We start from the raw sequence: 26,004 nt of genomic DNA on the forward strand, positions 1-26,004 counted from the left end.
TATATATATATGCATAAACATATACACTTTATACGCTTATTTTTCAATTTCATGTATTTAAATTGAATTTATTTTTATTTATGCACTTTTGTAAACTTTTACTTTTCTTCGCTTATGCTGTGTTGTGAATTAAATAAATCATATTAAAATAAAATTTTAATTGCTTGAAACAGGTGCTCGCTTCAGCGCCAAACTTGAGCGTCGAAAAAAAATTTCAAAATTATTTTGAAACGCTGATTGATTTGTTGGACGGCCAATGAGGTCAACAAGAGCCGCGCAAAAATACAATGTAAAAACAAAGTTATTATAAAATAGCAAAAACAAAACAATAAAGAAAACATGAAAAATAACATTTCTAAGCAGCGGTGCTATGCTACCCACATAACCGATTGCTTATTTATGTGCCGTGACAATTTATGGCAACTGTTTTAGAATTGAACTAAATTCTTCAAAATCTTTGTATTTTTTCTCAATTTTTCTTCTACTCTGCGGCATTAACACTAAATYCATAGGTATTTAAATGTCGAAAATAGCTGCTTAGTAATGATTTTTAATTAACAAATACGAAACAATTAGTCTTTTGATTCGAAGCGAAATTGGGTGTGTAGGTATATGGGTAATTGCTTTTGAAGAATCTAATTTTAGTGCTAAAGCATATGATTTATTTCCTGATATAATTTTTGATATTTTAGTAGACGATGATTCAGAAGCTTTAAAATTAATAAAGAAAATAAAATTTTTTATATCCACAAATTTAACCATTAATTACAAGTTAGTGCTAAGATATTTAACCAGAAATTTAACCCATAGCTACCAGTTAGGGGTCTTAAAAACAACTTTTTATGAAGCAGGAAGACAATAATAATAAATATTTGGGAACAGTTAAATAAAATGTTAAGAATATGTAATATGTTTAAAAGGTTTGAAAGTCATACACATAAGTATTGGTTATATTAAAATTGTTAGTTATAACCAAATAYTAACCACTACTTTTAACTACTTTTTCTTACCAGTTACTTTTTTTCTASTATTTTAGAGTACCTATCGCACCATTTTATTGTAAATTCTTTAAAATAGTAGAATTTCTTCAAAAATCTTGCTCAAAACTAACCGTCGGTAATTAAAAGAGTAGAGGTTCTTCTAAAATCTGGCCCAAAAACTAATCGCCGGTTATTAAAATAATCAATTCATTCTGAAATCTCGCTTGAAACTAATGGCCCATTCAAAATTTGTAATTTTCCAAACGAAAACTCTGAACCAACAAAGCTACACAAATTCGTGTTTCCAACAGAGTTTCAACTAAAATTTTTCTACTCAAAAACATCTGTAATCCTTAGTAACCCCCTACTAGTTTAAACCCCGCAAAATAAAATTATTYATGTTGTTCAACTTACCTTTGTCCCAGTTGACGCGTGGTTTGCCCTCCAAAGCGTATGGAGTTTCGATCARCTGGAAGCCATGTCCTTGAATCAGACCCTTGGCAGTTTCGATCAATTTGGTCTTCAGTTTGTCATTGACACCCTTGTAGTGATATGTAACGGAGATTTTCTTGTCCTCAACCCAGGCGCCGTGCAAAACCACCTGTGGGAGAAAATTTTTTAAGAAATTTAGTATTATTACGAATATATCTAAATATGTAGAACTAATACTTTAGACTATGATATTATTAAGACTTTTATATGCTAAATTTTTCTAATTCAAAATTTGCAAATATCAAATATTTATATACAAATACTTTTCAGATTTTCATCCATTTTTTATCCTACCTATTATATTATATTATATTATATTACATATTCTTTAATGCCCCTCACTCTTTTCACAACAACCACCACTCATAAATTACCTTTTCTTTAAGTTCGTTGACGAGTTCCTGATGTTTCTTCAAGAGTTCTTCTGGCATTTCAATCTTGAATTTCTTGCCCGATGGGTACTCAACTTCCAAACCGTGATTGCCTGCATAAGTAACATTGGGGAATTTTAAGTGGTTCTTAATTTCAGCCAAATCACGGCCCGAGAAAACAACCATGAAGATTTTGTCGTTAGCMGCTAATTTCTTGATATTTATCTCAGTATCCTTTGGCATGGCTGAGAGCTCTTCGCTAAGGGGAGCCAATGTGCCATCGTAATCGAGCAGCAACGCAACCTGGTCCTCTTTTGTGAAGAAACTGCATACAAATTTTGTGAAAAAATAATTATATAAATTCTCCATAATTTTTRAACGCAAGTAGTTGATGTTAAGCAAAAACTTACCCATCCAACGCTTTCACGTAATCTTCCTCTTTCCTGAGAAGTGGAGCCTTCTTTTGTTCAGCCATTTCTATATTTTATTTTTCAATATATGATATATTTTTAACTACAACTACACTTTAAGGAAGCGCGTTAAAGAAAGCAGCGGAAATTATTAGTCAAGTTAAGCGGAAAATTTCGCTGGATGCCCACCGGCCGTTTTAATACCACTGACACTATATGAACAATTCAAAAATCTCGGCAGGCCAGAAAATCGGAAAAAAAGTGGCAGACGAACGYGCAGCAAACGAAGTCAAAGGCGATGCCGACTCTAACGAGCAGATCGATGAAATCTGTAAAGRCWGWGTATGYACATATGTACATATGTATGTATGTATCTACTRAATGTGAAGGAATATGTTGGAAGAGAACATGCTTTTAGCCTAACAGTTGGACAAAGTGCCACGTATGACGCCGAATGACGGCTAACATCGAAATATTTSTGAGTGCATAAATCTTGAGAACGATCTCATGAGAGAGAAGATCATCTAATGCTCTCAAAAATATTATGGATACTAATTTTAAAATCGAAATACATGGTTACTTTGCTTTTACTTRGAAGGTGTCGGCAAGCAACTTTTCCATTTTCACACTGAGCGTGCATGGAGGAAAAAATATTTACGCGACATTTTATAGTCATATTGTATTGGAGGCATATGAATGCCTGCAGGAAAGAGAAAAAAATATTTTTTTTTAAGTTTTCCAAGATTATACTGAGAAGTGTGAAGATGGAAACAAGAAGTTYGAAGTGTGAAGAGGTCAATGACTTCAAATACGATGGCATCGCGATGCTACTATTGATTTATACCATTGAGTACAGTAATAGGAACATTCCATTATTTATAGCATGGTATASCAATTCTTGCCGGCTGGACTTTCCTGTCTGACCCCGAAGTTGCTTTAATTAATTTTACCAATCTCTGTTTTGTTTCTACTATTTCGCGTCTTATGTTTTTTATGTTCTTCTGGTACGAGTATACTAAGCACAAATATGTTCCTTACGTATAATCCCCAGGACGTGGACTGAATATGGAAGTGCTTTGACCCCAGAAATACTGTTAACTAAAGTAAAATATTTTATTCCGCCATGTTAGCACTGATTTTCGAAATTATATTCATGTAAGTTTGAAAGTGCTTTATAACAACAGGTCCTGTTTAACGTTCAAMATCATGAAATGTTTTATAAAAAGATTCTATCACATCTCATATTCAACAAAATCATGTATAAAGCACCACTTAGATCAGTAGTTTTACCTATAGGCCKTCTTTTGAGTTTGAAAAGCTCTTTAAGCAAAAAGCTTTCGCAATATTTCGCTCTTAAAGAGAGCATAAATTATATACTATGTATGCAATTTGTATATGCTATCAATACAATATACATAGATATGTATTGGAAAATTAATATACATTTTGAAACATTGTTTTTAATATTACTGAAATAGATACAGATATAAAAGCACATGCTTTCTGAAGATTTAAAATTTAAATTACACGTAAATATAATTCTTTCCTAAACAATATATGTAAGTATATTAAGATTGCTTTTTGGATATTTGTAACACCCAAAAGGGAATGTCAAAAACACAAAGTATATATACTACAATATGTATATAATTAATCAGCGTGACATGCTAAGTCGTTGAATTGAACGATCGGAAGCAGGTGCTTGTATGAAACACTTTTTCATCGAGATATCATATTAATATATACGATTTATGCTGAAGACAACAGTGTAATCTCCGAAGAAACGGTTTATATCAGATCAGATGTGATCCGTGGGCCAAAAATAGTAAGATTTTGTAATATAAATTTCCCATGAAAACCTGTTCATCGAAATATTTTTTTTTAGTTTAGTTTGATATTCGGAGTGAAATTATTCAACAAAGAATATCCATTAAATTTTCGTGCGGAATCAAATTTCTGGCACCGAAAAGCTCAGAACGTTGGGAAAGGCGTTTAATGATAATTGTTTGTTGTGAACAAGTGTTTTTGGTGGATACAAATTATTCAAAGAAGGCTGAGAGCGCGATGATGACGAACCAGGTCCAGAATGGGTATTCAACTGATGATCAATATGACAATAAGATAAAGAAATTTAGAATCGACGACTAACAGTGAGAGATCTTAATGGCATTGTTGGAACATCGAAACGAACAGTGAAAACCATTTCGAAAGATCACTTGTGCCTGAGAAGCACGATTGGTTCCAAAAAGACTCAGTTTTTTCGAAAAATAACTTCGCGTTTAAGCCTGTGAAATAATGCTTTCCGATGGATGTCATGAATCGTATTATTATTGGCAATGAGTCTTGGATATATATGTCCAATCCGGAAACAGACCAATGGACCGAAATCGTGACAAAGTTAAGCCACGTGAAAGCAGGTAAAAAATTAGGTTATATTGACAGTTCTACTATTGAGGGGTGGTGCACTCCGAATTCCGCAAGACCAAACTATCAACAAGGAATACTATTTGAGTTCGTTTGCACGAATTTTTTGCATTTTTGTTTAAAAAATATTATATAAAGTTAGAAGCGCATGTAGTTTATTAGCAAGTCTTATGTATTTACGTCGCCCATAAAGACCCTCTGGAAGAAGGTAATTCCGCAGATTGGTCTAGTAACTGCCATTTTGTATCGATATAAATTTATACACTTAAAAATATGCTCAATAAAACCTTTACGCAAACAAATTGCATTCCTTTTACCTTATTTCAGGAATAAATTTAGTTAAAGTTCATTTTAGAAAGATCTAGATTGGTCTAGCCCCTTAGATGATCACACAATGTAACAAAAGGTTGAGATGAAAATGTCAGTAGCTTTGGAAATGGATTTCACAAACTTCTGTCGCTTCTTGTATTCGTTTAGTAGTCACAAACTAGCAACTCACGCAAACATTTTAAGCGAGAACCTCATCAAACCTCTTTACACTTATTGGACCTAAAGCCATTCGTAGCAGAATGGTCAAGTATCAATCCCAAAGCATTGTATCCCTAATATTTATTTCCCCAACAACTATATTTTACAAATTGTTGCCAAAAGTTCACATTTATTTGCACACTAATTTTTCAATTTAGCTAATTATCGCTAATTACCTTAAACACACATACTCGTATTTTATGCAACAATATTTGAAAATTTTGTAAATGCTCCCTTTTATGACCTCCTAAGTATACAGATACAATAAATCAGTAATAAATACACTAGTATTTATCTTATGTCTTATTGATTAAAAGTACTGCTGATCCACGTCAACAAATCCTCCACCACACCTTGGCTTGATAAGCGAAAATCAGCATAGGTCTCAATATTAGGATCGGTTGAAACACGAAAAGATATGCCAAAGCCTTGCAACAACTGTGTAAACAGAAATAATATTTCCATTTAACTACTTTTTTTTAACATCAAGCATCGCTAATTACCCGCATGGCGTCCTCGTCGGTGGTGTCGTCGCCGGCAAATATCACTTTGACTTTTTTAGCCCAATCCTCCCCGAATTGATTCTTCAAAATGAGCAATGCCGCTTCACCTAAAACAAATCAATATTTAGCCAATTTGTTTATCACATAATACGCACTCACCTTTATTCCAGTTGACTGGCGGCTTCGCCTCGACCGCCATATGCGCTTGATTTGCACGGAAGCCATGCGACTCAATTATCACCTTAGCCGCTTGTTTGTATTGCTCGGCCAACTCGGCGGGCACATCGCGATAATGAAAGGTAAGTGATACCKTCTTATCTTCAACCCATGCACCATTATTTTCCAGCTTTTCCGTCAATTCTTTTACGATAGTTGTGTAGCGCGTCCGGAGTTCAGCTGGCAGYGCATGGTCGTGACGTGTGCCATCGCCACTCTCGATTTCCAAGCCGTGATTGCCCGCGTATGTGATACCTTTTATGCCCAAGCATGATTGCACATCACGCAGTCCACGTCCGGAGATAAGCGCCAAGAAGACCTTGGGATGTACGGCCAATTGGTCAAGCAATTTCTTCATATTCGCAGTGAGAAGTGTATTCGCCGGATTATTGGCGAGGGCCACCAGAGTGCCATCGTAGTCAAGTAGTAAGGCGATGGGGGCGTTTGAGTTCAGATAACTGTGGGATTATTTCGCAAACACATTTATTGTATTTTTTTTTTGTTTGATATCAACTAGTTAAGTTGAACTTTTAATCATTGATTAAATGACTAATGATCTTTTCTATTCAGAATGATATAGCTAATTAGTGGTGTTAGACACTTCTAATAACCTCTATATATGAAGTTATGATGTCACAAATAGGTTAAGATAAGAGTGCTCATCATCTCAAAAAACACTATATATTTAAAAAAAAAAAARGKTTTTTAAATCTATTTAATGGCATATTAATGTATTAATTTATTATGMGACATCATCTGTGCTGTCCTTTGAAACTGAAAAACGATTCTAACTGAACTATGATAAGAAATCAGTGCACTTTTTGCTTATATAATACAAATATTCAATGATTTATTAGAAKTATACTTTTAAACTTCACATTTAAKGATATGGTACGTACAGGGTTTGTTCGGAAAGTAACMGGACTGAGTCGATATAGAAAAATGTATTGAACCAATCGTTACAATTCTTTAAAAACTTTCAAAATAGGCTCCTTCTGCGTGATGTAGCGCCCGCGCGATTTCCGAGTATTGAATCCGTCACGAAAGGTAGTCTCCGGAATAGGCTTGAGAGCCGAGATGCATACTGCTTGGACCACCTTTGTCGTCTCAAATGCTTACTTTTCATAGGAGGATTGCCTCTTTKTATCGGGGGATCATACTCAAAGATCCATGACTTGTCACCGGTGATTACGTTATTCAAAAATTGTTAGTCACTTTCACACATTATCGAATTTTCTCCGGGTTAGCCTGCTTGATCATATCAAACGTCTCTGTCTCAAATTTACCGAGTTTCCCACAGAATTTAATCGCGTACCTCTGCTCTAACGAACGCTGCATTTTCGGCATGCATCACTCACAGAAACTCTCCTGCTCGGAGGAAACTGTCCTCTACCGAATCCAGTCGGTGCGCGCACGCTTCAAAGTACAGTCACGGTGGAAATCAATCCTATTACTTTCCGGACAAACCCTGTATGTATGGATAGATTAGAACATTATAATAAAGAAATTATTTCTACATCCACGTTTTGAGCGTAATTCTGCTATCTACTGCAAAACAAACTTACATGAGGCCAATATAAGCTAAGAATATCATATTCACTCAATTTTAGTCATGTGAAAAGCAATGATAATTCATTGCAAAGTTAAGAAAAATTCAAATATGTTCATGCTAATCACATTTCTTTTTATTTGTGGGAGATAATAAAAAGAAACTGGTCTCAAAATTAAGCTGAACATAGTGAAGGGCATGCGACTCATTTTAGATGATTCTTAAATCGTTCACACGATATTTACGTAGGTTTTCTTTATATTTYGGGCATTTGGAAAGATAATTCAGTAGTTATAACAGACATACAAAACAAACGAAGATCAGAAAACTAACTCTGTAATCAATTCTTTTGAGAAGTTTAGTCATAAGTAAAATATAATTTTTTTGTTTATCGAAAATAGCCTCCAAAATCCAGATACTAGCATTCGAGTTTAATAATTGAGCCTTTAAATATATATCTAAACCACTAAAGAAAGTAAAAATATGGCTTTCATCCACATTTTCCTTATATTTTAATGGTGTAACATCATTAAAATAGAAATTGTCAACGCATTTTTGAAATCAATCATTATTATCCAATTATTATCAATCCGAGTTATATACAGAATACATATTATCGATATTATTATGAATTATTATGCTAAACCTTATTACGAATGCTCAATCAGACGCCAAGCACGCGTCAATATTTCTTCCGCAATGTATGATCACGCTTTTATCATCATGACTCGGATATTTACACAGCACATATAAATATATTTTCATGGAGATTTATAAATGCCGCACCAAGCAGAATATTTATGCAGATAAATACTCGTATCCATAGAGTGCCTCTAATGTGCAACAATACTGTTTAACAGCTGGAGTCTGCTATTTAATTTATTTGCAATCAAAGCAAGTGATAATATGTTTATATATAATTATACAGTAAAGGCCAAAACTATTCAGGAAAAAACTAATATGCTTTCGAACCGAAAAAGTTAATTAAAAACTACTGTGAACAAAAATTGTAAGACTTTTTAATTCATATTTCGTACGAAAACCCATTCGGCGCAATATATATTTAAGTGGTTAACGTCTGTAAAGCAATGCATACCCACTACCAGGTTGTTATGAATTGTATTGTTACTGACGATGAGTCTTTGTTATAGTTACGACCCGGAAACAGAACAGATGATCAATCGGCCGAATGTAGTGGTAAAGATGAGCCGTAGTCAAACCACGAAAGCAGGTCAAAGATCAAAGTTAGGTTGACTGTTTGTTCCATTATCATGGTGTGGTGCACTCCGAACTACTTCCGACCGGCCAAACTGTTGACAATGAATACTATTGGAGGGTTAAGCGTCGTTTGCGCGAATCTATTCGCAAAAAGATATATTCGTAAACAGTTTTGTCTCTCACAGTATATTTTGCATACAGTATTTAATCGCAGCAAACCTTTAATATAAATACACCATAGATATATATTTTTATACTATTTTTATGTTTTTATAACCACTTATTGTTATCTTTTCCATATTTGTTACACTGCAAAAATTCTATAAATGTATGTGTTTATGTATGTCTGTAAATATACATACATACATGTAGATGTAAGTTGTGTCCATCTGCAATAGTTCTCAACCGAAACATTTATCACTCATATGGTGAGTGAATAAGTACAGGCTTATTCTATGCATACATACAYATGTATATARTTATATAGAAACAAATTGTATGTCTGATTGCTGCATAAATAAACACTTGTTGTGCACAATACATAGTTTTGCCAAGGTAATATAATATATTAATTACAAAAACAACAACTGAACATGCAGACAGCGTGGAAAAATGCTAGACATCAATTCATATTCCAAAATAATTACTTCATACAAATTATCTATGCCGCTATCAGAAAGGTTAMTGCAAGTTACATACTTCTAAATGCTAACATATACTCGTACACAAGGGAAATAAATATAAATAGTAATATGTATGTACATATTATTTTGGGTAAAAATTTAAGTTCTTAGATACCTCTTTTAGAACCTCTCCAAGTACGAGCTCTTATTTGGAATAAGAGCGCCCTCCACTTCATAGCTTTTTATTTTTTCATTATCAGTTGAGAAAACTCATATCCCGCTTTCGACTACTTAAAAAAATCTAGAAAATTTAATGCACTACTTGGAATATTCATTTTAACTGAAACACTGTCAAATATTCATAATATTTCCAACGGTTGATCCAAGTAGAAGTACTTTTTTTCAATAGCTTTTTCTTGACAGATCACGCTTGAGTCGTCACAATGTATCATCTTATTTTTTGTTCAGTTTGGCATTTCATAATGGTATTACTTACGCCTGAACAACGTTTACGAATAGTTCAACTTTATTACGAATATTCACGTTCTGTAAATAATGTAAATAATGTGTAAATATTCACAACACCATCACCCATCTTGAGACCCAGCATTCATTATTGGACAACCGAATAGACCTTGTGCAGCAGACAGTGAAGAATATATAACGGTAGCTGAGAGTGYAGACGAAAATCATGGAAAATCGATTCGGCGCAACTACACGCACGTATGGAACGACTTAGTGCATTTTAAATCAAGATCTTTTGAAATCATACAAAATACAGTTTGTGCAAGAATTGATCCCGTTCGAAATTCTTAAGCGTCATTGCATTGCTCTATGGACTTTTGGATAGTTCCAAGAAGATCCGACGTTTTCGAGCCAATTTTTTTCGGCGATGAGACCCATTTCTGGCGTTTGGGACGAAGAGCAACCTGAAGAGATTCAAGAGCAGCCATTTCTTCCAAAAAAAACCGTTTGGTGTGGTTTGTGCGCCGGTGGAATCATCGATCTATAGATCTCAAAAATTATGCCGGGGGCGATGTTATAGCGCCGTGATAACCGACTCTTTGATACTTGAAATTGAAACTCGTCATCTCGGCGAGATTTTGCTTCAACCACACGGCGCCAATTCCCACACATCGCATCAATCAATTGATTCCATGAAAAACACTTCAGTGAGCAGATAATTTCACGTTTTGAGCCGGTCGATTGACTGCTCCAACGAATCATCGAAAATTGAACTCAACGGAAGGACCATCTGCGGCCAATATTTGAAAGAGATGATCTTCAAAAAATAAATACCCAAGAATGCTCTTTCGAATGATAATAAACATTCCCCATTAAACTTGAAGTTTACGTTTTTTTTTTTTTTTGATAATAAATTCTATTCTATGTACATATGTTTATGTTATTTCACTCGATGTTTAATCAGCCATTTTATCTCAAAGTAATTATGTATTATGGCAAACATGATTTTTAAAACCACTTTAGTTTGTCAGAGCACAGGAAATTTTATAAATTTTAATGACTTTGTACTATCAACATTTTAGAAGAAAAAACTATGAACAACTAAGCTTTGCTTTATCAGTTGTTAGTCAAATAAGCTGGTTATTGAACAAGTGCAATAGTATGTATAAATATATAGTATGTACATACATATACAAGTATGTACATATACCTACATATGTGATAGTTTCTTCAAACAAAATCTCAACTCACCCAGGTAATTTGCTTTCAAAGTCAGCCAAAGAGCCAATCACAGGCACTACACGTTTCTCAGGCATTTCGTATAAGGCGTGTTTATTGATGTTGCAGATATTCGTTATAAAGTAGCTGCCACCGGTGTGCTTGAAGAATAAAGGTCACACGTGAGCGAATTTATATTAATTGCAATTATTTTTGAGTTTTAATTTAAAGTTAATGAGAATTTAAGGCAATTTTTGTATTTTTTAAGATTTTTTACAAACACACTTTATTTATTTTTTATTTTCGAAAATCAAACAAATTTTCTAACAACTGAGTGTTTCGAAATACAATCAGCTACTGAGCTCGCGTGATTCAAAATGTGGCCTTTAAATCGCAACTATTAAGTTTCACTATTTGCTGATTATATATTATATATACTATGTACATATATAAAAAATTTGTTCATTTGTGCATATGCATATACATATTTAAGAGTACCTAAACGGAACTTATCAACATCAACAAAATAAACAAAATCAGAATTACAATCGGAGTCATCATCGGCATCGCACCGTTATCGCATTCAAAAGCAAACACGCTCCCATATATACATACACACATGCCTAGAAAGCAGAAGCACAACAGACAACAATAATAATTAGATTATTAAACATTTAGTAGCCAAAAACAACACTAATAATATAATTTCTATTTGAGTACATTGCCTACATTGGAAGTTGCTTTTGCAACGAAAACGMACTGGTTGGCAACTCTAACGCAAGGCCATGACACTTGTAAGTCCACTCAATTTAAGAATTTATTACACTGATCACTCAACTCAGCGATGCTGCACGCAAAAAAAAAAACACACAGACAATATATAATATTATAAGCTACGTCAATTATACGCCATGCCRACCTCATGCTAAGAAGCAGCACGTGAAAACGCTTGGGCGAATATAACTACACTACAATGTTGAGTACAGAATGACAATAAAGAAGAACAGCTGAACGTCTAAATTTTCTAACGTGTCTAAAATTTCAGTTCAAGAGAGAATATGTTAAATTTATTTAAACTCCGCTCATATTTKTAGTAGGAGGAAGGTAMGAAAGCCAGAGTGCGAAACTTTAATCCCATAAGTTTAAGTATTACTTCATGGAAGAGAGAAAGACTTTAAGTCTCATCTCTCTCTCTCATACGGACTAACTGACGCCTAATATTCTGTATATGGCTTAGTTTTGTCATAATTACAACTGACGCTTATCTGACAGTTTTGCATTTACCAGAGGACTGACACATAAGTGCTCTCAAATTTTCCTCCGACAAACTACCGCCAAGTGAGCTTTTCCATTTGAAAAATGAGGGCATCCAAAAACTACCTGCTTCGAGTCTTCTGTGCCTTTTGTACACGACAGACACTACGGACGTGACAGAATCGGAACAGATAACTTCTAAAGCATCCATGTCCACTCAGTATGTGGGTTAGGTAGAAGTCTAGGTCCTCATGTTGTCTATCTATCCAAGAAAGGATGTCAGGGATTAGTCTGTGGGTCCACCCACAGAKTTTGGTTCTGATTTTGGTTCTTTCTTCTTTTTTTACGCCTACAGACGTAACTGATAGCTGATCCAATCGCGCGAATTCATCTCCGTCGATGTTAAGGGGCAGCATAGAAGCTAGAACTTATATGGTTATTTGTACATACATATGTACTATGTATTAGTTAGCAATGACTATCGGTACTGAAAAATAACCATCTCGCAGACAGATATGTTAATAAATTTTTTCCTTGTAGAAATTACAGAAACGAAGCCATAAAGAGAAAAAATTGTTTACGGTATATAAAATAACAGTTTTTCAAACCCAATTACCAAAATATTATCGGAATGGAGTACGTATTCCTATCCATAACTATCGCTCACTTGAAAGTATAATTAAACTTCACTGTATGCCATTGTCGCACAAACATTAATTAAATGTGCGAACCAAGACTTCCTAGATTAGACTAGCACAAGTTGCTTTACAAAAATTCTATATTTTTTTAATACCTAATAGAAATAGATGGTAATAGTAGAGTAATAGTATTATCTATGTATGTGTCAGCCTCAGTAAAGCGTGGACGGATCCTCACTGCACTTTTCTTGGAATTAAAAAAAAACAGCAAAATTCCCCGAAATTGTCGAGAATTCGACTCAAAAAGTGAGATTTTCAATTTAGAATAAGTTTGGAAKGCAAACAGATCTCTAAAAATATTTTGCTGGGTTAATGTTGACACMAATGTCCAAGATCGATATAAAATGTTTTAATCGATTAGTGCTTGAACCTAGAGACATTTATTGAAAAACAGCAGAAGCAAAGTTGTAGACCTAATAATATTACACTTGAGCGACATGACTACAGTTTATGATTTTTTTTTTTTTTGTTTTTTGCAACATTAGTTTAGTAATGCGGGTAGCATTATTTATAAACAAACTTCCAAAAAAGTTTCTTCCCACTTACCAAAATTTACTAATTGAATTAATTATTAATTTACATAAAATGACTTAAACATTTTCAAAATTTTTTTATTAAATTTATTACCAATGGTATATATTGTTACTGTGTAACAAGAATATCAATTTGTGTACAACTAAGTAACCGAGATAGCACCTATGTATATACTAACGATATGTATTTACTAACATAATTTTGATAAGCTTACAATCTTAATATTAATAGATTTTCTAATAAACTACTGTAAGTGAAGCGATACCACACTTCTTTCACAAAAAAAAAAACTAGCAACTAATCGGAGTAAGTTTTTCTAATCCATTTCAGCAAGTCTTCCACAAGGTCCTGTTGCGGTAAACGAAAATCGGCGTAGGTCTGAATTTCGGGATCAGCAGCMACGCGGAATGTTTTGCTGGAACCTTGCAGAAACTAAATTTCAATGATAATTAATACAAATACCTTGCTTTTTAGCTGTAAGTTTTAATAATTACCCGCATGGCATCCTCATCAGTGTTGTCATCGCCGGCGAATATCACTTTAATTTTGTCGGCCCAATCATCGCCGAAACGGTCCTTCAATATGAGTAGTGAAGCTTTACCTAAATTAATGAAGCATTTAAATATATTAAGCCGTTATATAATACTCGTGATTAATACTAAGTTTTATCCAACACTTAAATATAAAATGTTGTTGTCTCACCTTTATGCCAATTCACTGGCGGCTTTGCCTCAATCGCGTCATGCGCTTGACTTGTACGGTAACCATGCGATTCGATTATCCGTATTGCCAATTTCTTTTGTAGCTCAGATACATCGGCAGGTACATCACGATAGTGATAGGTCAATGATACTGTTTTATCCTCAACCCAAGCGCCATTCTTTTGCACATTATCGATTAGTTCTTTCACCATCGGTGCGTAATGATTTTTTAGCTCAGCGGCTAACGGGTAGTCGTGGCGTGTGCCATCGCCACTTTCAATTTCCAAACCGTGATTGCCGGCATAGGTGATCCCTTTGATACCGATGCGTGACTGCACATCACGTAGTCCGCGTCCAGAGATAATGGACAAAAAGATTTGTGGATGTACGGCTAACTGATTCAACAGCTTTTCCACATCCACATTCATATAGGTGTTCTTAGGATTGTCAGCAATGGCGGCCAATGTGCCATCGTAATCCAAGAGTAAGGCGAGTGGTGTCTTCTTATTCAAGTAACTACATGAACGCATTTAAGTGATAAGGAAAAAGCTTTTAAAGGCTGTTATAGAGTAATAACCATTAGCGAGTTAATTTAAGGGCTTAAAACGAATTTCACTTCCTGTGGCATAAATGTACACTTATCTTGTATCTTCTACCCAGTATTATTATATATGCATATATTTTATTTCTTCTCTCAAAAAAAAATCTGATTAGAAAACATATTACTCTACGTTAAGCGGTGTTTAGTTAGCATTTTCACCCCCTCAAGCTCAATATTTGCCATTTTTTGTCGAAAAAATCTTTAGGTAAGACCTCACCGAACGTTAATATTTTAATTTGTTAAAACCTAAAATATGTATACCCTCAACAAGGTAGATAAAGTTTTTCACAAAGTTTGTAACAGCCTGAATAAAACGATATACTATAGTATATGGAAATGAACTGAGACGAGCTGAGTCGRTTTGAACATGTGCGTCTGTCTGTATATACGTGAACGAGTCCCTCGGTTTTTGAGATTTCGATCTAAAATTCTTCAAACGTCTTGTCTTCTTCAGAAAGCTGCTCATTTGTCGGAACCGCCGATATTCAACCGCAATAGCATATTGCTCATCTAATCGATCAAAATCCAGTCCTTGTATGGAAACCTTTTTTAGTTGACAAAATATCTGCACGAAATTRAGCATGTAGTTTTGCCCACCGCAGCGGTATAATTTCCTAAGAAAATGTTCAGATCGGACCACTATAGCAAAGGTTGGGTTAGCAAATTCACTTCTACTGTGTGCCAGGCCACAAAGGCATCAAAGGCAATGAAATAGTGGACGAGATTGCCAAGAAAGGTGTACGACTAATATCCGAAAACGTGATCAACATTGAGAAACACATGCATTGTCTATACGACGATCTCGACAGAAGTATGGCGAAAAAAATCACGTACTACCTGTGAGTAAAACTACTAAAGGCATGTGCAAAACGGTTGTATGGAATTGCACAAAATTCCTATTGGCACTCGATAGAAGAGACTGTAGGAACATGAGGGAAATACTAAATGACTACTGTCTGGTGGAGACACACGCAGGATGGGACTAACAGCACGAGAAGACAGCAAGAAATATCTAGAGCAGAACACCTGGAAAACAATAGAGCACCTCTTGTGCACTTCTGAACTATATCTGATATCGCAAAAAAACAAAACTGGTCTATACGTAACTTAATGGATGAAAAACCGTACAAATATATATTATCCTATTTTTCTTATTCTGGAYTTTCGCTTCTCATTCTCTTTTATTTATTGTTTACTTGCCAACTTGAACCCTTTGTTTATGAAACTGGGACATTGGCCAGATAATTTTTCTTAAATCAAACAACTGCTCGACACTCATAAGAGTGTGTACTATACTTACACATACATGTGGATATGGATATACTTACATATATACATATGTATGTATATGGTATAGCATATTTATATTCGCTTATATTCTCTTATATTTATTGTAAATATTTATTATTTAGTTTATAAAGAAATGTCAAGACCGACCCAGTTGATAAACAACACTTATTCGTCAAGGTTGGGGTTCAATTAAGATATACATATCTACAATTTATCTATCATCCTAACACAACAACAACAAGGAAACAAGTAAGAAAGGACTGTGTACTTATTGAATTTTTTCCATGCGTGTGGAACCGACCATTTTATACTCTTTCAACTTGCGAATCAACGCAAGGAAAATACCTTAAGTTGTAAAACGTCAGCCCTCGRTTTTATCTATTAACTATTWTCATGCCACATATTAAAAAATATTCTATCGGTTTCATTAAAGGACCTAACATACAATCACCAATCATATGAAGCCGAAAGGTCAAYCAGATGTTCAGAAATCCTTATATTTGTTATATGGGAGCTAGGTCAAGTTKTCGCCCAATYTTATTTATTTTAGGCACAAAAATACAGTGTTATGATTAAAACGTGCTCTATAATGATGGATTGAGATAACTCAAGAATTAGCCTATATATCCAGTATAAAGTCACCGGGAAGTTCGAAGAACTTTATATTAGGTATGTATATAGTGTCTCAGGGAAATATTGATTCAACCTATTTCATGTGCACAAAAATTCTATTGTCAGAAAAGGATTCCGTCTAAATATTAATTGTRTATCACGCACATTGACCGATTTTTTGGGCCAAGCTGAATTTTAAAGTTGTACTTTTTGTTCAGTAAATAAACGAATCTGTGTAAAATTTTATATATTAATATATTTTTTATCCTGTAAGGAATTATCCTGCCAACGACGTCGCAACTTTTTTCCGAGTGGTCACCATAAATGGCGTCGCAATGGCTGAGTTTAGATATATGTTTCCAAAAATTTCAGAATTTCTTTGCAAATAGTGTAGTTTGTAACTACAAAAAATTTTAATAAAATATTTAATTTTATATAAGAGAAAATTTGTTGAAAAAATTCCGCTTTTTAACTAAGTAAACACATAGGGAAATAAAAGAATCATGTAAAAATGAGTTTAAGTTTATTTTCATAGAAATCATATTATTTAACAGCTGACGCTTTCTTATATGAGTCTATTGTGATGCTAAAAAGTTTCAAAAAAGTATTGAAATACTAGAAGAGGATTTCACARATGTAGCACCGTATATCTGATACAAATAATACCAACAACCATGGATTAGAGTATAAAATTATTAATTGTCTACAAAACCCATTCAATAGATGATTAAAAAATTGCATTATATTTTCACATTTTAAATTTATAAGATGTTTTTTTCATTGATTAAGAAAGGTAAGAAATTAATTCAAGCCCATTCTCGCTAATAATTAAATAACCAAATTAATATAGTATAACACATACTTATGTATGTAATTATACACAAATATTTTTAAACTTACCCTGGTAACTTGCGTTCGAAATCCTCCAAAGAAGATATCACTGGCGCTACGCGTTTCTCTGGCATTTTTTTGCTGCTACTACAACTACCTGTTGCTGCTGCAAAATTACCGTTAGTTGTAAGGTATGAACGCTTCACGAGAGTGCTGGTGGCTGTAGCGCGTGCTGGCGACCGTGATACCAGCAAAACCAGTGGTAAAATTCTTAGCAGACGCACTGTAACACACACGTTGAGTGAAGTGGAAAATTTTGATTATTTGGTAATTTCTTATCAATTAGCTTTTGCACAACTTATTAGTGATTTCTTCGCGAGCAGTTATTTTTTTTTTTTAATACTTTTTTATTAATAATAACAAAATATTATTAAATTTTTTTTTTTCTGACGTTTTAGCCAATCTTGTTTATTAATTATGTTTGGTACACTAATCACAATAAAGGCACAGAAATATTAGAATTTTTGCAGGAAATATTATATTTCACTGAACGTTCGCATTGAAAGTGAATACTAGTACTGAAGTTAGTGTTGCTTAGCCGGAGCCTTTTAAATCTGAACTGTGCAGTCAGATCGTTACTCTACTTGCATGCAAATATGTATATTTACAATTATTGATATACAAACATGCTGAGTGAATTCGAAACGACGCAGCAATTTTGCTCTGCACTCACACTCAACAACATCAAGAACATCACCAATAATAAGTGCTCATGTTGTTTGTACTCATCATTGATGAGAAGTCCGCAAAATAATAGAAATATATACAAACACATACACATAACACGAACAATCAGAATGATATAAAATCCACTCATTTTTAAGTTACACTTAAATTTTGAAAGTTTTCTTTGTTTTGCCAAAAATAAGAATAAAAGGTAGGAATCCCCTTCTAACAGCAAAACGTACAAGAAAAACGACCGCCAACGACCATTTATCAAAAGCATTTAGCGTTTTGAGAGCCACTCATTGCTCATGCCTAAAGAGTCATATTGAGACGAGTGTACATTCAGCTGGCACGAAGTCCACTATGCGTGGCACGCTAGCAGCTATTTCCAGAAAAGATTTGTCTGCGGTAATAACAAAAATAACGCCGCATCGTCACCGRTTGTGACACTCAAGATAACGCAGCTGTGTATGTTTGAAGTCTGCTCAACTAGAGATGTTATCAGTTTGACTCACTCAATCACTCGTTTGGTGCGATTATATGAAATATCAATTATACGCCATGTACGACCACTGCATATCAAATGCTCGTATAGCCAGCGAACACGCGTCCTCTAATTGCAGAGTGCCGGTTGAGTAATGCAATGCAAAATCTTGATATTTTTCGTGYATTTTAGGAATATTTAGGATATGCGATTATAATCAATTAATTATTAAATAATGCGAAATTGATGTCAAATAAGTAGTATAGAATTTCAAAAACTCNATTTTAGGAATATTTAGGATATGCGATTATAATCAATTAATTATTAAATAATGCGAAATTGATGTCAAATAAGTAGTATAGAATTTCAAAAACTCAGATATTTCTGTTCAGAAGGTTCAACAATTAAACTAAAAACACTGTTATGTGTAAAAGATGTTCTCTCATTTTCATTTAGATAACTCACATATTCACCGATATATACGGTACAAAGTCACCCGGAAGTTCGAAAATCTTTATATTAGATACATCTTATATTAGGTTGTCAAAAAAGTATTGCGGTATTTTCGCTAGTTTGCGCTGAGAGCGCGTAGTTCTAGTTTTATTCATCGCATCGTCATGCTATACCTTTTTGGAAAGCTCATTTCACGCGCTAACACACGTTTGATTGATTGTCGTTTCTTTTCAGTCGTTCGTGAGTTATATCGTCGCAAACATGGAGCAAAATAAAGATAAAATACGGCATATTTTACAGTACTACTACGATAAAGGCAAAAATGCATCTCAAGCCGCCGATAAAATTTGTGCAGTTTATAAACCCGATACAGTTTCCATTTCCACCGCACAATGATGGTTTCAACATTTTCGTACTGGTGTAGAGGTGGTCGAAGATGCGCCACGCTCCGGAAGGCCTGTCGTCGAAAATTGCGATAAAATCGCTGAATTGGTCGAAACAGACCGGCATACTAGCAGCCGTAGCTCGGTCAAGAGCTGGGCATGAGTCATTAAAAAAAATTTTGTGAACAATTGAAAATTCAATAAAAATACCGCAAGACTTTTTTGACATCCTATTATTAGATACATGGGAAGTATTAGAGCGGTTCAACCCATTTTTGATATACAGACATACATTGTCAGAGAATAGTTATCACTGAATTTCAAGTATCTCACACATTGACCGACATTTTCGATCAAAAGTCAACTATAGGTACTGGGGTCATATTCGGTGTACAGGTTTTGTTGGATTTGAACAATTTTTGGTCATAAGATGGCTCACACTAAAGGCATTATTCGTGCAAAGTTGTATCCTATTCCACTTGATTATTTCACTTTTCAGTACACAAAACCCGAATATGATTATATTGAAAGGCAAGATCCGAAAATTCTGAATTTTTTCTCTTTTTTTCTTTCATTCGCAAATAACTCTCATTCACAGGATTTATCAGCAACCGTAAATATAAGATAATTTAACACATTTGAAGCTTAGCGAAATTAAGGATTATGTGATACAAATAAAATATGTGGAAAAAATATGCAACCCACCAAGATGAATTTCACTATAGCCCGCAGTTTTTTAATTTAATTAAATTTTTTATTATTCTAATTTTTATTAATTTATTGATTTAATTCAAAATTTTATTTAAAAAAAATTTTTTTTTACTTTCTCTAAAAAAAAAAATTAATAATTTAAACTTTTAGTTGAGCCGCTGGAAGTTACAAATTGCGGGAAAAAAACCGTGCGAACGTCCCCAGCTCAATGCGAGAACCGTTAATGCGAGATGGATGCCGCATACTTTTATTTTATATGGTTGAGAACAAATAAACATGCGTATATGAAAAAAAAAAAATTCACATATGCATGTAAGCCTATAAAAGTCTATGTAATACATTTTACACAATGCCCGCTCTGCTACCGGAACTTGTAAGAGCAAAAGTATGCATAAACAAAGAACCAATTACACAATTATTGCAAAATCAGTCAAGATCCGTAAAGGAGAATGCCGCACAAAAAACAAAAAAAAAACAAAAATCAAATCCACACAAAGCACACAGTAGAACGCTTGAACTGTAAATTACATTTTATTTATTTATGTATTTGGACTTCCATATATTTTTGATGAAAACATACATATACACGATATATATTCATATGTATATGTATTTGATTTACTTGTATTTTTTCCATTTTTGTTTGCAATATTTTGGCACTGGGCCAATGTGTGTAGCATTAACCTCTTTACAGAAAACACAAGAACATGACATTGAAATTTGGATAATTTTTCTCCAAATAATATGTAAATTAAATAAAAACTACAAGATAAGCAAAAATTTAGAAAACGCCTTAAAGAAAATAATAATACTAACAACCAAGCCCCATAATTCTGCGGTCGTTGCCTGGTGGAGATCATTCGGAAAACCCACAGTAGCTAAGCAGCTGAGCGTGATCAAAGAGCGGTACTCATCACCATCTATTGGGCACTGAGAACAACACCAACAATGACACTAAATGCCATTCTACACGTAGTAATGCGAAAGCTGCCATTAGACTTTGCCTAAGTCTGAGAGCACATTGAAATTCTCCACCGCTTCGATTTAATTTCTTACAATCTAGATCACTAGATCGCAGAACCTGTGCCTGGCCGTTCCTTCTCAGCTCACACACCTACGAGGGACCGTGAGCAGAGCGAAGCCATTGAAGAGGAGAGCAATGAACTTTTCACGAATGTATCGCAATTAAGGGAGATAGTAGGTGGTTGAATTTTCTAGCGGAAGCTCTCCATTAGCTCCAATTTGAGGCTACCAGACCACTGTAGTTTCTTTAGTGAGGAAATAGCTGCATATAAGGTAGCAGTAGAAATACTGCTCCGAAGTGCAACTTCCTTCAGAGAAGTGCGCATTCACTCTGAAAGTCGAGCGGTTATGCTGACTTTGAACTCGCTGACTGTGACAAAACTAGTTAAGAAGTGCATGACCTCATTAGAAATAACTGCAAGTTTCTTCCATATTAGACTTGAATGGGTGGCCGACCACAGCGGAATCACCGAAAACTTCAAAGCCGAAGTTCTTGTTAGGGAGAGCAACTTCTTCTCCTTTTCATCCGATTGGAAGCGACTTTGATTTTCGATTTATTCTTTTGTTCTAGCGTTCTATCTTTATTTGTAAAACGAGATCAGCAAACTCTGATAAACGACCAGAACTTTTGCGACTGTGAGATGCTTCAGGCCGAGAGTGAACCGTAAAAGGTTCTTTGGACTACTGGCTCTTAACAAATATAATTTCGTCGCAATTGTAAGTGTTCTGACTGGACACTGTCCAATAGGTTTACACGCGGTGCTGCTAAATATTCTGTCGTACAATATTTGACACAGCTGTATGGAGGAGGTCAAGGTGGAATCATCTTGTCACTTYCTCCTCTATTATCCGGATTTTGCCAGATTGAGACTGAAATATCTCAGTAGGCACACCTTTGGCGAACCTAGCGAAGTGGCTGGGATTGACAAGAACTACCTTAATACAATTGTGGAAAGCTGAAAATACATACTTCGTTGAACTATGAGGATCTAGTGATCCATTTTTAAGATTTTCTGTATAACAGAAAAGATCGTTGGAAAGATCAGGTGGAGAAGGACCTGGCTGCACTTGCTAATAACGCCAAAACAGTGAAAAGAAAGAATACCCTGTTGATAACTCGGCTATAACTGCATAAACCTCTACGCCAATAGCCAGTAAAAAAGAGGAAGAACTAAGGACTAACTAGAGTCATTGAGTGATAATGCTATTGTGAGCTTAAACTAGGTCGAAAAACATTTTTTAGTATGGGTTCTGTGATATATAATATTATACAAAGTCCTTAAAATTTAGTTTGATTACTCATCTAGCCATGAATTGCTATTTTCAAAATTTATTTATTATTGACTGAAAATGAGCTCTTTGTTTACTAACTAAAAGCAAATTGTCATTGTTTTGGATATGTGTGCCCATTGACACAAAATGTGATAATATTTTTCCTCTTCTGTGCCTTCGTTGATAAATGAAATTTTTTTTAAATCCCTGATATAATTTTAACTCAATGTAGATTTTTCGTATTCAATATTTTCCCTCAAGTTATACTCGTTAGTACTTTAAGACTCAATAGACTCAATGAAAACACAATAATATCAAAAATGAGCAAAAATTCTGAAAGTTCATTCCTTCTGTAAATATCCAAACATTAAAATTCTATTAAATCCCTCATATCCGTATTTTGTTGCATCCACTTGTATATACACACAGACATCCATAAACAGGTAAAATTATTTCCATCATGACTTGACCGCATGCTTTATTGTTGTCCGAAGTAAGATTCGATGCAAATGTGTCGTGATCATAAAGTGCTCGATGTTTGCACCATTTACACCGCCGCCGCAACTTTCTTTGTCTTTTAGGTTCGAATTGTGACTAATATTTGCAGTAGGTTTGTTTGTGTATTTATTTTAATACGGCAGTATTATGATAATATTATTGACGCCGTCAAAAATAGATGTTCATCCTTCTTTCACGTGCACTGTGTCTGGCATGCTTAATAACGCATTAACCTTGGAATTGTACTGCGCTGATCCGAAGACAAGTTGGGTTAGGTCATTGTGACACTTTATTCGGCGTTATAGATAACAAGTGTGGTGTTAAATTTATTCCGAACCCTCAGGTTGCAACTAGAAATACACGTTCCCTTCTGGACTCAATATTAGACGAACAACCGGGACACCCACTTCATGACGTGGCATGGGTGCTCGAACTTCCTGCGATTCAATCTAAATTACCTTACTAACTGAGCACTTCTCTACTAAATTACAATCCTGTACCGGATTCTATGGGGAACAACCCAGGTTCCCGAAGCGATTATACTACTTTTTTTCTATTGCGAAATGTATGAAATTTATTTTTACTACACGCAAATAATTGATTAAATCGCCTAGGAAAAGAGTCACGAAAAAATGTATGCAGCATTATCTGTCATACTCGAGTCTCGTGCTATTGTTAGATAGCTATGTACTATGTACCATACACCATGGATGTGACGTCAAGAATTATATTTTATTTTAAATGTGTGATAACCTGATGGACCAACAAATTAGCAAGCAATCTTGTGTAATTAGGTTTTGATTATTGCGAAATATGCTTCTTGAAGTCACATAACACATTAAACATATATTTAGAATTATGTAGAAAAACATAAAAAAAAACGGAAAATGCTGTTGAGGACTCAAATAATTTCATATTAGAATGATTGGAATTTGCTCTTTCCAGAGTTCGGATTCCGCCATTATAATTGTCAAGACTCTAAATAAACAAATCCTTTGTGATTTCGGATTTTATACCAGACATTTAAGCAAAGCGGTTGATTAAAGTGGACTATTCTTGAAAAATTTCAAATATATATTTCATTAAAAATGTTTCAAAAACTTTTCGAACAACTCGGCAAAGGAAATGATATTATTTGATTGCACACATTCCATACATAAGAAGGTGTGTATGTTTAAATAAGCAATCTCTCCACACGTTCATATTGTAAATCTTATTTCACTAATTTATTGAAGCGYCGCATATACATACATASATACATATGCACAGACATAAAGCAATACATAAATTCGCATTGACTAGACTATTTTCTGCGTACTGAATGATTCAAACGATGCGGAAAACAGAAACAAATTAGAGGAAACGCACACGCGCACATAGCATACCAACAACTAACACATGAAATAAATACAACTTTCATTATATTAAGTGGAAGAATTTTTTGATGAAAACCAGCAAATTAAATGGAAGACAGAAGCAAGCTAAATAAGTAAAAGTACCAAGTGAGCGCGGACCAAGGAATGAACGCCAAACGCTTGGCGAATTGTGAAGCAATTGTGAAAAGGTGTGTAGCTGCACAGCGATAAACKAAAATCAATAAATTGTGATCGAGATTAAAGCGAATTATTACGTATATAGTTAGTGTTTATATATAAAATAAAGCAGTGTAAAAAAATGCGGAAATTCTTGCTTAGCGCGCTGTAAAGAATAAATTTGTAAATAAATACTAAAAGAAAAACAAATTGACTTAATTATATTTAGAAACAAAGGCCACAATTTGAAGTGGCACAGTGACCAATAACATACACATATGTAAGTAAGTAAGTAGGTAAGCTACTAAGTTTGAGTTGTATATATTCACATGTATGTACGTATGTGCACAGTTGCCTTGGCTAACAATTGCACGCAGCAAATAAATGCTACGCTGCCACTCCATTTGCTCCAGCAAATCAACAGCTGACGATCATCATGAACACCAGCTGTTCGCTGCCTGTTTTTCTGCCTGTCTAGTCAACTGACACTAGTATCCAAAGTCAAACACCCTCTCGACATCTTTATCACTTAATGGACATACACTTCAATTTGATTAGGGCAAAAATAGTCAGCAATATTTAGCAGTAATAAATAAGCAATTGGAGAGACATGTGATTACAACCTGCCTTTGCAATTACATTGTATCATTAATATGCACATACACTCATATACATTACACACATTTGAAGTTTACATATTTTTCTTAAATACTAAAAAATCTAAAATTAGGCATACATAATAATTGCGGAAAAGATTCAAGATTTCACTTACTGATTACGATGTTTGGTTTTCCACTTATCACTGCTGTTGTTGTTTTTATTTAGTATACAATTTTCTTAGCGATAAATTCAGCTACCAGTACGAGTATTTGCCGGTTATGCGGCCTAACACTGCTGATGACGATTTATTATTGCCATAACGAAACTTCTAATAATAATATTATTATAATATTAACTACAACAACAACAAGTCACAAATGTAATTTAAACAAACTTTTTCTCTTGGAAGCAAAACAAAAGATTTCAAAAATTCTTGATTTTCCTTTCAACCAAAAACAAGGTCAAATACTATCTTGTAAACAAGTACACTTAGAATTACAATTAATATTCCATATAATATTAATAATTTTCGTATAAATGTAGATTGCGTAAAATTTGCTAAGAACACAACACACTCGCCCACTTGAGCGCTCACTTGATGAGAAATTTTCTGCGAAACAGCTGTTTGAGAGCTTTTATTCGCTTATTTTCGCTGCGTATATATATTATTATTGTTATTGTGCATATAGTAGTAAATAATAGAAAAAATTTTCAAAAGTTTATTAAAGCTTACTGTGGAAATATTTTACTTGCTAGCCATTTCAACAACAATATAATGAGAACAGTTTGGAAAGCACTATTATA

General features: G+C 34.2%; 3 protein-coding genes across 5 annotated transcripts in view; all 3 read right to left on the reverse strand.

The window, feature by feature from the left end:
- The window catches only part of LOC108978621 (trehalose-phosphate phosphatase B), a 13,762-nt gene extending 11,243 nt beyond the window's left edge, over nt 1-2,519 (reverse strand). Inside the window, exons 1-3 of the mRNA XM_018948998.1 lie at nt 2,254-2,519; nt 1,847-2,168; nt 1,395-1,581 (exon numbers count right to left, since the gene is read on the reverse strand). Coding sequence (XP_018804543.1) covers nt 1,395-1,581; nt 1,847-2,168; nt 2,254-2,318 — 574 coding nt within the window. The 5' untranslated portion in view covers nt 2,319-2,519. The remainder of the gene's footprint in view (nt 1-1,394; nt 1,582-1,846; nt 2,169-2,253) is intronic.
- Nucleotides 2,520-5,302: 2,783 nt separating this feature from the next.
- Nucleotides 5,303-25,461, reverse strand: LOC108978612 (probable trehalose-phosphate phosphatase C). 2 transcript variants are annotated; one of them, XM_018948984.1, is made up of 5 exons: nt 25,373-25,461; nt 11,031-11,158; nt 5,868-6,382; nt 5,709-5,815; nt 5,303-5,643 (listed from the first exon to the last, which is right to left on the reverse strand). In XM_018948984.1, the coding sequence occupies exons 2-5, from the start codon at nt 11,093-11,095 to the stop codon at nt 5,509-5,511; spliced, it is 822 nt and encodes a 273-aa protein (XP_018804529.1). In that variant the 5' UTR covers nt 11,096-11,158; nt 25,373-25,461; the 3' UTR covers nt 5,303-5,508. The 2 variants fall into 2 exon arrangements, with proteins under 2 accessions (XP_018804529.1, XP_018804530.1); XM_018948985.1 differs by lacking the exon at nt 25,373-25,461 and adding an exon at nt 11,283-11,332.
- LOC108978611 (probable trehalose-phosphate phosphatase C) lies at nt 13,540-25,460 on the reverse strand. Of its 2 annotated transcripts, none has more exons than XM_018948982.1 (5): nt 25,373-25,460; nt 17,588-17,801; nt 14,186-14,700; nt 13,978-14,084; nt 13,540-13,915 (listed from the first exon to the last, which is right to left on the reverse strand). In XM_018948982.1, coding segments are annotated over exons 1-5 (972 nt in total). In that variant the 5' UTR covers nt 25,374-25,460; the 3' UTR covers nt 13,540-13,780. The 2 variants fall into 2 exon arrangements, with proteins under 2 accessions (XP_018804527.1, XP_018804528.1); XM_018948983.1 differs by lacking the exon at nt 25,373-25,460 and adding an exon at nt 20,270-20,482 and having other exon boundaries at nt 13,543-13,915.
- Nucleotides 25,462-26,004: the final 543 nt, after the last annotated feature.

Source organism: Bactrocera latifrons, unplaced genomic scaffold (assembly GCF_001853355.1).
Source record: "Bactrocera latifrons isolate USDA-ARS-PBARC rearing strain unplaced genomic scaffold, ASM185335v1 scaffold_124, whole genome shotgun sequence".
Lineage (NCBI taxonomy): Eukaryota > Metazoa > Arthropoda > Insecta > Diptera > Tephritidae > Bactrocera > Bactrocera latifrons.